Source organism: Crinia signifera, chromosome 11, assembly GCF_055691185.1.
Source record: "Crinia signifera chromosome 11, ASM5569118v1, whole genome shotgun sequence".
NCBI classification, from domain to species: Eukaryota; Metazoa; Chordata; class Amphibia; order Anura; family Myobatrachidae; genus Crinia; species Crinia signifera.
In genome coordinates, this window is record NC_139227.1 from 84512074 (window position 1) to 84524668 (window position 12595).

The 12595-nt window shown below is 38.3% G+C and overlaps 1 protein-coding gene across 1 annotated transcript; it reads left to right on the forward strand.

Annotated features, from left to right (window-relative positions):
• The first annotated feature begins 76 nt into the window (after positions 1 to 76).
• On the forward strand, positions 77 to 10488 carry LOC146045085 (intestinal mucin-like protein). Its single transcript, XM_083163769.1, has 18 exons — positions 77 to 285; positions 416 to 594; positions 785 to 854; positions 1595 to 1695; positions 2137 to 2168; positions 2766 to 2943; positions 3035 to 3139; positions 4077 to 4117; positions 4260 to 4388; positions 4483 to 4581; positions 4723 to 4851; positions 5091 to 5189; positions 5648 to 5767; positions 5882 to 5980; positions 7084 to 7203; positions 7568 to 7607; positions 7955 to 8072; positions 9322 to 10488. Exons 1-18 carry the CDS (start codon positions 107 to 109, stop codon positions 9590 to 9592), a joined length of 2109 nt encoding a protein of 702 aa, XP_083019895.1. The 5' UTR covers positions 77 to 106; the 3' UTR covers positions 9593 to 10488.
• The last annotated feature ends 2107 nt before the right edge of the window (positions 10489 to 12595 follow it).

Here is a 12595-nt window from a genome sequence, read left to right on the forward strand (position 1 = left end):
TAAATACATAAAAGTTTTCTTTTATACTACACTGTTACAGTTAGAACATAATTTTTTTCCCACCAAAAAAGGTTACTGCACCAACAATAGCACTGAAGACTGCCGAATGCCAAGTGGTAAAATTGTGAAAGACTGCTCCCAGATGGCTCCTCACTGGAAGGTCAATGTGACAGACAAACCATACTGCAATGTTCCACCACCTCCACCAACACCAGTTCCTACAGGGCCTACAACGCCACCACCAACATGCCCACCTTCAGCTCTGTGTGATGTGATCTTAAGCGAGTAAGTTGTATTAATTTAATGTCGCTATCTTTCTCTCTGTTTATTCATGTACTACTTTGTGTATAGTAATCATAACATGATACTATTTCAGTAGCATAGAGAGTAATATTCCACCCTTGCTTTCTTTAAGGGTCTTTGCTGACTGCCACAAAGTCATACCTCCAAAGCATTACCATGAAGGATGTGTTTTTGATGCCTGCCGAATTAGCAATGATTCGGTGCAGTGTTCCAGCTTAGAGATTTATGCTTCCTTGTGCATTGCCAATGGAATCTGCGTGGACTGGAGAGAAAAAACTTCTGGACATTGCCGTAAGTGTTGATAAGGGTAAATCATCGCTCTGTATTTAAATATCTAAACTATGATGTGATTTTATGACTGCAGAAATTGTATTAAAAAGAAAAACGGAAAAGTAATTGATGCTGACCACTTTATGTAGGGCTGGTAAAGATGGTTCCTATAGATTACAATCTAATGGTAATTTTTCTTTATCTAACATAGCATACAGCTGCCCTGCTGGAAAGGTATACAATGCTTGTGGACCCGTTCATGTTAACACTTGTGATAACAAGTAAGTATCAGCTGAAGAAATCAGTGACTTATTACCTGTTCTTTCATAAAATGTAAACTAGATTTTTAGTATAAGTTTAGTTAAGGGCACTGAGAGGGTGGGAAGAACATGTACTACTTAGCCAGGCCCTGGCCAGCTGCGGGGCCCTGGTGTGGAACCCCAGATCAGCAGCACATTGGGTGGGGAGAGAAAGGAGACTGCTGCAGCTTTTGGGGATGAGACATTGCCACACCTCCTCTGATTTGGCCATAACCCCTGGGACCATGGATCCTTGTCAATTTATGTTGGATTAGAAGGTTTGGATAAAAGATGAATGAGATTTTCTGAAGTATGGTCAGTATTTGCCCTTTTTGGCTTCAAAGATTTATATTCTTGTCTGGATTTAAGGATAACCTACAAATGTTCCTGGCCTCAACAATGAAACACTTCACATATATATATATATATATATATATATATATATATATATATATATATATATATATATATATATATATATATATATATATATATATATATATTAGTATATTAGTCATCGCATCAAATGATTTAAATGTATTCATTTTATACATATGGGAAGTACTGTACTGTAGATACTAATTTTGGAGCGGGCAAGGAGAGAGAGAGAGAGAGAGCACGGAGGGAGAGTGTGATAAAAGCACAGACATTCGAGCCTTGTGGCCAAAATGTCAATCAAAATGAAATATTGCTGAAATATAATTCTAATTTTCTTATTACAGAGACACACAAAATCTCAGCAACGGTCAAACCGAGGGCTGCTTCTGCCCTGCAGGGACCACACTCTTCAACTCCTATACCGACACCTGTGTCAAGAGTTGCTGTAAGTATTTGATACAGTACAGCATCCCGGCATAAATAATATTGTATGAACAAGAACATACTGTAGTCAAGTTATGGTTAATCAGGTCAATGACTAATTAGAAGCATTCATTCATTACTCCAGGCTGGTTATAAGATCATATCAATCTATGACTACTAATTTCCTTTTTTGCATCTAATAAATATCATTTACAAAGGTGCAAGTGAGCCGATTTGCTTATCTCTACAGTTCTTACATGTTTCTAAGACCCACATGTATACATTATATAATGTATAATATATTAAAATACCAAATGCCAGAAAAAGGACAATTTGTTTATCCATGACATCACCGACTGACGTGCCCAAGTTCTTGATTTCTGCTAAATCATTTATTACACATTAATTAATTGTCATAATGTTTTCATTTTATAAAGAAAAATAATCCTTTTATTTATTTCAGCTTGCGTTGGACCTGATGGAATGCCCAAAAGTGTGAGTAGGATTAAAAATGTATTCCTTTGCCGTTTGTCAATACAGTTTTAGAGTTGTGTGTTTGGGAAATAGAACTGGGGTTAAAATAAGAATAAATAAAATAAAATGTAGTGCCGCTACCAAATTTAATATTTGTATTTGTTTTAGAATTTATATAGAGTCTAATATGTCACCAAAAAATCAAAATATTTAAATTTGGTAGCAGTACTTTATTTTATTATATATAAATATACTGTATACAGTATATTCCTGGCTGTGTAAAAAATACTTCTCATTGCATTAGTAATGTTACTATAATACTGGCATATGCTGGCCCACCTGCCCATTATCTGCTATTCTCTATAACCCCGCCCACTCTATTGCAGCTCTGCCCTGTCTCCCTCACAGTATGAGACATTGCGTTGAACACCTAGGCCTCCTCTGCACAGGCATTGAGGAGATGGGATAGATCTTCCAGAATTATTATATAGAGATTTAACATTTACTTATGTAGCACCATCCTCGTCCAATACATGGCTTTGTTACCTTCTGGAATCTTTTCACTGACAATCAATAAATCTTACACTGAAAATGAAAGTATATTTCATGTGTCTACAGCCTGCTGAGACCTGGACAAGCAATTGCAAACAGTGCGTCTGTGAACCAAATTCCCTCACTGTACAGTGTGAGCCACTGAAATGCCCTGCACCAGCTGCCATCACATGTGACAAGGAAGGATTCATAACTGTGCAGCTACCGAACCCAGAACAACCATGCTGTCTGCAGAATGAATGCCGTAAGTGAACTCAGTAGCCATGCACCATTCAAAACTGTCAATGCTGTTTGGAACAGATTAGAATATGATCTCTCCCTCTCTCTACCCACAGGCTGTAACAGTACCTACTGTTTGAACCAAGCGAAGAGCTGCCCTCTTGGATTTGAAGCTGTCCCTGCACTTTTGGAAGGTGATTGCTGCCCAACATACGACTGCAGTAAGTACTATACTTAAGATTTTGTTTTGGCATATCTGATGAATTTCTATTTTGGTTTTCTGCTACTGTTTTAACTATACTAGGTTACTGGTAATGTACTTAAATGGGTTGTTCTGCTCTTTCATTCTCTTTAACTGCACATTGAAACTAAATAATCATAGATTAATCTCCAAGTGTTTTTTGACAAGCAATGATCAAGTACACACAAAGATCAGCCATTGTGTAGGTTAAACCAAGTCAACCAGAGAATCATACCGGGTAACATCAGTGAAACATTGCCGCATGCAATGCCTCCATAATGTCACTATTTGCTATTAGGCAACTTTGGTTCATTGGGTCAGCCCTCAGTTACTGTATGTGGAAACACAAGCACACTTTATCTGCGCAATTGTTATTTTAATTAAGACAGAATGTAGCCAATGGGGACTTCTCTTGTGCTGCATCCTACCGAAGGAAATCTCTGCATTGCCTAATAAGACTTTCCTTCTTTAGGGTGCACCTTATATAAACTCATGTTTTCACGGTTCCTCTCACTATCCCATCATATAACTTTCCCCTTTGCCCATCTGTATTGTTTACATGCCGTTCCCATTTGCATTTACAGTACTTTTTTCATCTGCTCCATCTCCCTAATTGTAAGCTTTTACATTCAGGCCCCTTATTACTCTTTGTTTCCTGTCTTATCTTTCTCTCTGTGTCTTCCTTGTTCCTATTACTTTATGTTCAACTCATACAGTACATATAGAATATGTACCAGTTTTGGGCAACTTGTCAGTAGACTTACACAACTCATACTTGTATTTCTACAACAAGTATTGTTTATATACTTAATTTGTATATATGTATGTATAGATTAACTGCCTAGCACTGTGTAATGACTATAATGATTATGGTGTCATAATACACTATTGTAATGTGTTCCATCTTCCTCAAACAGAACCAATGGAGGTCTGTGTTTTCCACGAAGTAATCTATCAAGTGAGTAGCGTTTATTTTAAAGTTTTTACATGTTAACAGGTAAAGAGTAGTGATATTCATTGTTTACATTATAGAGTATATTAAGCATCCATTTGGATGTGCACAGGTAACAGGGGAAATTTATTTTGTTTTGTTTTTATAGCCTGGGAAAAAAATCACACAAGATAAAGATTCCTGTGAGGACTGTCTGTGCACAGGTGATAAAGATGCTGAGAGCTTGCTCAACCTGGTCACATGTGACCCCGTGGTTTGCAACAAAAACTGCGAAGAGGTCAGTGGTATATCTGTCATGGTCTTTGCACCTTAATAACAAAAGGACTTGGTATATTTCAGTGGCTATAACCGGTGTTCATTGCTCTCGATAGGGATACTTGTACAAGAACGTGAAGGGAAAATGTTGCGGTGAATGTGTACAGGTGTATTGCCGAGTGAAGATGGACGATGATAATGTTATCACTATTAAGGTAAGGGGGTATTTTTTTCTGTCGTTAAGCATCAAGTTGGAACTCTACATTCATATGCTCTCTAGATATTCCAACATTCTATTGTGTTTCAACCTGTTGATCCACATTACTATAAAGTTCATATTTTGTTTTGTTTTCTAGCCTGGTGATACCTGGTTTTCTCCTCTCGACATTTGTACTACCTATCAGTGCAATAAGACTGGTGAACACTTTATTTTGTCCAGCACAACAAAAGAATGCTCTATCTCCAGTGCGGAAGACTGCCCAGCGGTAAGTTTTTAAAAAATGGAATACTATTTTTTAGTGATGTGCAGATCCGGATTTACCCGAATTTACCCGGATCTCAAAACGGGATCTTATTGTCTCTCCGGCTGTCATGTGACAGCTGATAGCCAATAAGATCCTGTTTTGAGATCCGGGTAAATCCAGATCTGCACATCTCTACTAGTTTTTGTACAATATCTTATTAGATTGACTTAGCTAATAAGCACCATATCTATTTATCTTAGGGCACCCAATTCAAAACTGTTGCAGACGAATGCTGTGGAATCTGTGTATCCGTGGCATGTTCTATGAAGCTGAAAGACAATTCTACACACATTCTGCAGGTACTGTTATGTGAAATCAATTGTATTTAATATGAAAATGTAAGTATAAAAGATGTTCAGATTTGAGACATGCACAAAGAACTCTATGCATCAAGTATTTGTAATACATATAGGAAACATCCTTCCATGTTCCATGTACATACCTATGCTTATGCACTTATACAACATGACACTGTACAGTACTTTGGGAAAGGTAGTCAATAATTCAACTACCCTGCACATTATATACACACCTTTTTATGGGTTGTAGTTATTAGGTCAACATTAACAATTAACAATTAACTATTGGAGAAAAAGCACTATATAAATAAAATTATTATTATTATTATTATTATTAATAATATATTGCTCCAGTGCCATTGAGATTCTTGTGAAATATTTGGAAAGATCGGAACATGACTTAGGAAAGTATTATTAATTAAAATTAACATCATATCCTTCATATACTGTATTTACAGCCTGGAGATACCTGGAGCCCATCTGATGAGCCATGTGTCAAATATGAGTGCGACAAGATTGAGGATCAATTTGTCCCCGTTGAAGTCAGAAGAACCTGTGAATTGGAAGAATGCGAGTCTGTGAGTTGATTTCATCATTAACAGATATGACTACACAAAAAATACATACAGCGTAATAATGACCAACAGATGTTATGCATTTGGTTTAATGAACCATCCTTTTGATTACCACAGGGCTTTGAATATGAGCTAACAGCAGGAGAGTGTTGTGGAAAATGTGTAAAGGTCGCCTGTGTATTGCAAACAGAGGGCAACAAAACAAAACTCATGAAGGTACGTCACTGTGTCTGGCTTCGTGCAGGTAGCAGAAATGGAGCTGGCATGGAAATAATCGAGATGTTACAGTATTCCGTACAGCATAGAGAAATGTTAAAAATGATTGGTTTGCATCCCCATATGACTAAAATATATATATATATACAGTACCCCATAGAAAAAGTTTGAAAGGGTCCCCTATATACCACACAATGGTTTTAGCATGTTACCCTGACTGGGAAGGAGGGCCCCTATAAGCCCTGGGCCCCATAGCAGCTGCATTCCCTGCACCTATAGTAGTTGCACCCTTGATTGGGGTGCTCCCATTCTGAGAACATATCATGTAATAAAAGTATATTGCAAGTACAAAAGGAAAAAATTATATATATATATATATATATATATATATATATATATATATATATATAGATGGGGTGATGTCCGGCAACTCCTCCTGCTGACAGGTACAGCTATGTAGCTTGCCCGGGTGCCCGCGCTGAGGGTGACGAATCACCAACAAATGCAGTCCAACAAAAAAACACGTCACTCCAGGTCTGGTGAAATAACACAAGGTTTACTGCGTACTGTCTATGCCGTTTCGGGCTGGGCCCAGCCCGAAACGGCGTAGACAGTACGCAGTAAACCTTGTGTTATTTCACCAGACCCGGAGTGACGTGTTTTTTTGTTGGAATATATATATATATATATATATATATATATAATATATATATATATACACAAATATGTATATATACAAATAGGGGGTTTTGCGGTTCTGGCACTTTCTGCATATAGAATAAGATGACTGTGCCCGGTGCCTTCCGATAAGTACCCCCAGCGGACCGGAGCTACTGACAATACTTCCTGATGCGGCGGCACTCAGTCAAAAAGAATCGGCCTGATTTGCCAACGTTTCAATGTTTGCACATTTTTTGTCAGTGACTGAGATCTTAGATAGATGATGTAATAATCTAAAAGTTGTAGTAACATTTCTCAGGAAGCTTTATTACATCATGAACAGAGAAACAGCTTAGTACTGCTTGTATTTTATTGTAGTGTTTCCTCATTCTGTATACTGTACATTTCTGAACAATCTTCATAGTCTCTATTGTATATTTCAGCCTGGAGAGGTGTACATTTCACCGGAAGACAAATGTCAGTCTCACACCTGTTCTGATTCCCTTGACATCATAAATGTAATCAAGACATGCCAAGCCTTCAATCGGTCACAATGTCTGGAGGTTTGTGTTTATAATATATATCTTTTTGTCATCTACTGTAAATGAACACATATATAAGTAGTTTTGATACAAAAAAAACATTCTAAATTAAGTAAATTAGGTTTATCTGTTATCAATTTGTCTACATATCTTCTGATTGGCAGCCACCAGCACTAGTTTGCTTATCACATTGACTATAAATTAATTGATTTGGTACTGGACAACCAACCTGTTATACCCCATCCCAAGCAGTGAGGCGTCCCAGGGTGCCACTACCCAGTTTGGGAAGCACCGACTTAGAGTGAAGTACCATGGCAGATTCTCATTGTCACTCTATTGGAACCTTTTTCTTTTACCATTCCTAACTTATGTCTCTTTCCAACAGGGTACTATCAAGTCCGACGGCTGTTGCGAGTCTTGCCAGTGTAAGTGAAAAGTTTTGTTTTTTTAAACTCCTCAGAGTTGTCTTCTCAATAAGAGTAAAAAATTGGTCATGATCATGGAATATATGGAGTATTTTTAATAGAAATAATCCTGGTCCATTATACAACAAGCCCTAAGGGCAAGTTTTCAAGGTTTTGATGGTAACTGCCATTGTGTGCACATGAAAGAAAAATAAACACAATGGCACTATCGCAACACAATGTACAGCTCAAAAAAAATCTAAAAATGAGTTAATAAATAAATGACAATTTATTTGTGCTTAAAAAGTATATATTCAAATCACAGCTGCTGTATTTGTTCATAAATATTTTCTTTGTACACTTTATAGCTGCTTTATCAGGATGCCAGACCCATAAGCAAGTCAAACAAATCAAGTCTGGCCTTTGTAAGTCTGCCCAGACTGTGGAGCTGTCTTACTGCGGAGGAGGCTGTATGACCACATCCATGTAAGTTATAGTCATGTACATTTATGAGCCAATAGTTATAAATCACATAAAACCTTTTTTGCCACAATTTTTTTTCTTCAAACCATAAGGCGGGCATCACACCTGTGACTTAGAAATATCACTTATTACAATTATTATCAGAGCTGATAAAATCTAGACCCACATCTGGAACAAATATAAAAGCCCTGTTTTCTTAGTAAATACACATAAAACACAAAAACACTCATGATGGATCTCTGATTTAATTTTTAAGAGAATGTAAAGACCTGAAAAACACTGGTTATATTTCTCAGGTATCACAAGGTCCGATCTGTCCCTTTATCATTACACGGACAAGGAAGGGGGTTATTGTACTTTTTGACCTTAACCATTTGGACCTTGTCATACCAACAATAAACCAAGCAGATATGCTCTTGAGAATTATTACAATCTCAACAAGATTATTCCATCCAGTAGTCACTCTGGTCCACAAATCTCCGGTGTCAACTAAGGTGAACTGCTATAGTGTGTGACTGTTCCCTACAGTGAGCTCAGTATTAAATAGAAACGGTGGCAATACTAGTTACTGTAGGTGTTGCATATACAGTAGAGAACACACATCATAGTGTTAAATATACAGTAGAACACACGCTCCATATACTTTGAATAATTAATACAGCTTAAACTGGCAGGTGGAAGAGAGACCAGTTAGATATGGGGCAGATTTAATAAGCTCGGTGAAGTGCTAATGTGGCTGGTACTTTATAAACCGGCCAATCAGCTCCTAATTGTGAAGTTACAGGCTGGGTAAACTGTCTTGAATCATGGCGCCCTTACAGTAGGTACTAGCATTTGTTTTCACAACACACCTAAGCCAAACATTCCTTATTGAGAAATTCAGAGAAAAAAGTAAATTGTGCTGGTGGTGTACAGATGGGCTTCTTTTTGTCCACACATTTAGGATTGGCATCCACCAATACTGGTTACTCACAATACAATGACCATCAATATCTTAATTTGGCCCTGGAGCTCCAATCCATGGCTCCCATCCTTATACCTAGCTACACCCTGTTTGGGAACCACCGGATTATTACAGGATTATACTTTCCTATTAAACCATTATTGGCTTTTGTATTACAACACTATGCTTTAGGCAGTGGTAGATTAGGTTTAGGAGGTTAAATCCTGATTCATATTTGGCCAGATTGCCTGCTCCTTCCTCTTAAAAATGTTGATCGTAGCACTGTATTTAACTGTGGTCTTCTCACAGGTACTCTCTTGAGGCAAACACAATGGAGCACAAATGCAGCTGTTGTCAGGAAGTAAGGACCAGCAAGCGGAAAGTAACTCTCAACTGCTTGGATGGAACCAGTTCTGTCTATACCTACCTCTATGCAGAAGAGTGTGGCTGTACCAGCACTGAATGTGAATCGGAAACCCAGACTTCCACCTCACAGCAGGAGCAGCAGGATCAGCAGCAGGAGCAGGATAATACTCAACAAACAATTGACCAGCAGCAACAACAGCAACAATCCAACTGAACAACAACATCAATCTAGCTAAATGAATTACACTGAATCAGAACTTTTTAAATATAAACTATGAGATCTCACATCCAAATACTCTGATGAAAACACTCGACCAATGGCCTCTTTATAACTCTGCTTTGCTTTCTGACTGCCAAGATCTCTCAACGGAGTCTCCAACTGCCACCTATCTTTATATACACTGAGACTTCTAAGTGGATTCTTTCCAAACAAACTGTACCGTACTTACTCTTTTATTTGAATGAGCTTTCTGAAGAGACACACGTCAACCATTCTCATTATATAACCTAGGAACTATAGAGTCCCGCCATATGCTAGAAATATTTTGGCAAATATTATTGATTTATTATGTCCTTCATCTTCTTTGTTGGATGAACCCTAAATACATTTTTAAGTTATATTAGTTATTGTAAACTTAATGCTAACAATTCTCAATACTAAGTGTAGAAGTAGTTTACGTAGATGGTTAGATTTAGAATACATATTTAGTTACATTGTTATATACAGTAGAAACCCCATAGTATATACAGTAGTTAGGCAGTATATCCTAAGGTCCACTTAAGCATTTCAAGTAATTGAGGTAACTAAATTGTTGCTGTTAGAAAATGTGGTTTTGTTTACAAAACAATGATATTAGTTGGATCCGGTAACGTATCTGATTAAACTAATAGGTGAACATGAAGGACTTTTTTTCTTCTAACTTTATATAACCACATTGTTTCAGGGATATCTTATCCTGATATATCTAAGGTTACAAACTCGTATCTATTTATTTGTCTGTTTGGAGAATTCTATGTATCTGTGATTCTTCCTCTGTACCATTGTGTTTCCTCCATGTGTTTGTTTGTCATCACCAGAGTATGGAATGTGATTTGAATTAAAAAGTAAAATCTTTTGAGCATTTTAAAAGCTTGTTTGTTTCCATTATTATTATTTCATTATTATTCTCCTTTCTAGGAGCAAATTAGGAAACCGATTCATGGTGTTTGTAAATGTAGATTAGTTAATACGCAGAGTTGGGCTAATAACAGCAATTAAGGAACAGTGGTGATTAAGATGGGATAGATTTGTTTGTCTGAGCTGTTGTACAGGGGGCAGCAGACAGTAGCATTGCAGAGGCACAAAACAAGTGAAGTGACAGCTAATGCGACAAGGAGGCAGAGGGAAATGGGGACGGAGGAGTGTGATGGTTGGATGGAAGAGGGAGGCAGTGGTTGTTTACCTATAGAGGTTTCCCCTATCCCTCATAACTGACACATACCACAAAATCTTTGCTCAGTGCTCAACTCCTTCCCCCTCATTCTCCCCTGCTGCTGCTACCAAAAACTGCCCCCTCCTGGTGCCTGTGGATCCAAAGCCCATACCCCTGCCCCCATGCCACACTCACATACAGTCGGTTCAATGCTTTTTATCGAGAGCTAGCATCTGTCTGCAGTTTACCTGTTTTATCTTTAAGTTTCATACGTCTCAGAAGTCCCAGGACTCGGGAGTGCACTTACTGCCAGCCATGTGCCCCCTGTTGATATCTGCATGTACAATACATGAGGGATCCAGATGACAGTACATGAGGCTGCCAGATGACTCGTTGGATTTCTATGCCAGTGATACAAGGAGTCGAAAGTACTGTACCATACAATCACCTGATTTTTCAAACTCCTCTGATATCCCAGCCAATTATCTTAGGAGTAATTAGCCTACGGAGTAGCATGAGATGGTCAGGACCCACTTTGGGGTCACAATCTACTGTAGAGTTGGAGAATTGCTTTTTGAAACATTTATGCTTTTATAAATATTTAATGCAATTGAGCTATAGATATTAAATATGCACAACTTATACTATCTTACCTACCAATTAATTTAGTGAAAATATAATTTTCTTTGCCTGATAAAACCGAGGGATTACAAAATTGTAGTGTTTTCGGACATTCCAGCAAAAATACTAATTACACAGACACAACAGAGCTATTGGGGTGAATCTAAAGCAGATACCCAGGTAAATTTGTAGAAAATAGGTGTATTCGTATACAAATATACACCTATTTTTTACAGATTCATATTTTCGGGATTTACTATTCGTATTCGTATTCATGGCACATTCGGATTTGTATTTACAAATACGAATGTATACGCCATCGACAGAATACGAATAGGAGTCACCATTTAAAAGAACAGTAAACGGACGCTAATTGCCGGCCAAATACACCAGGAAAATGCACTTCATATTTGGCAGAAGCTTGCACGGAACAGTTAGGGAAACAATGAAGTTGGGGTTCCCCGAATTTTATAAAACCAGCACCAGACCCAAGGACTGGTCCTGGTACCAAAAATATGGGGGACAAAATGAATAGGGGTCCCCCGAATTTTAAGAAGCAGCACCAGGCCCAACCAGCCAGCAGGGTAATGTCAACGCTGGAGGACACTTATTATATAAGGTCAAGGCCAAACATTATCCCCCTGACCGGTCAGCCTGGGCAGGGGTCCTGGGGAATTGGGGACCCACCCAATGAAGGGGTCCCCCTCCAGAACTTACCTGGCCAGGTTGAAGCCTGGGGCTGTCCCCAGTACCCCAGTATCCACACAAGGATAAAGTGAAAAGGATCCAAATGGACATTTTCAACGAAGGATATTTCCCTAATTTAGTGTGGACTTCCTTCACGAGACAAGCGTTGGCGCAATTTTTCCTGTTATTTTCTACATTGCAATTAAAGGATTTAATAGTGTCCTTTACTATCAGTACTGTTCTGCCTTTGTTTGAGTGGTGTGCCGTTGGATTTAATACTTTTTGTTACACTGATCCAAGCTAAACTGAGGAAGGAGCCGAACACTGTCTTTGTTGACTGCCGCTATATTTCTGGCTAATGGTCTAGCGGCTCCTGATTGGCCGTTAGGCTTCAACCTGGGCATGTAAGTTCTGGAGGGGGTCCCCACTTCCCCAGGACCCCTTCCAAGGCTCACAGGTCAGGGGGATAATGTTTTGGCCGCTGAACCTTATATATT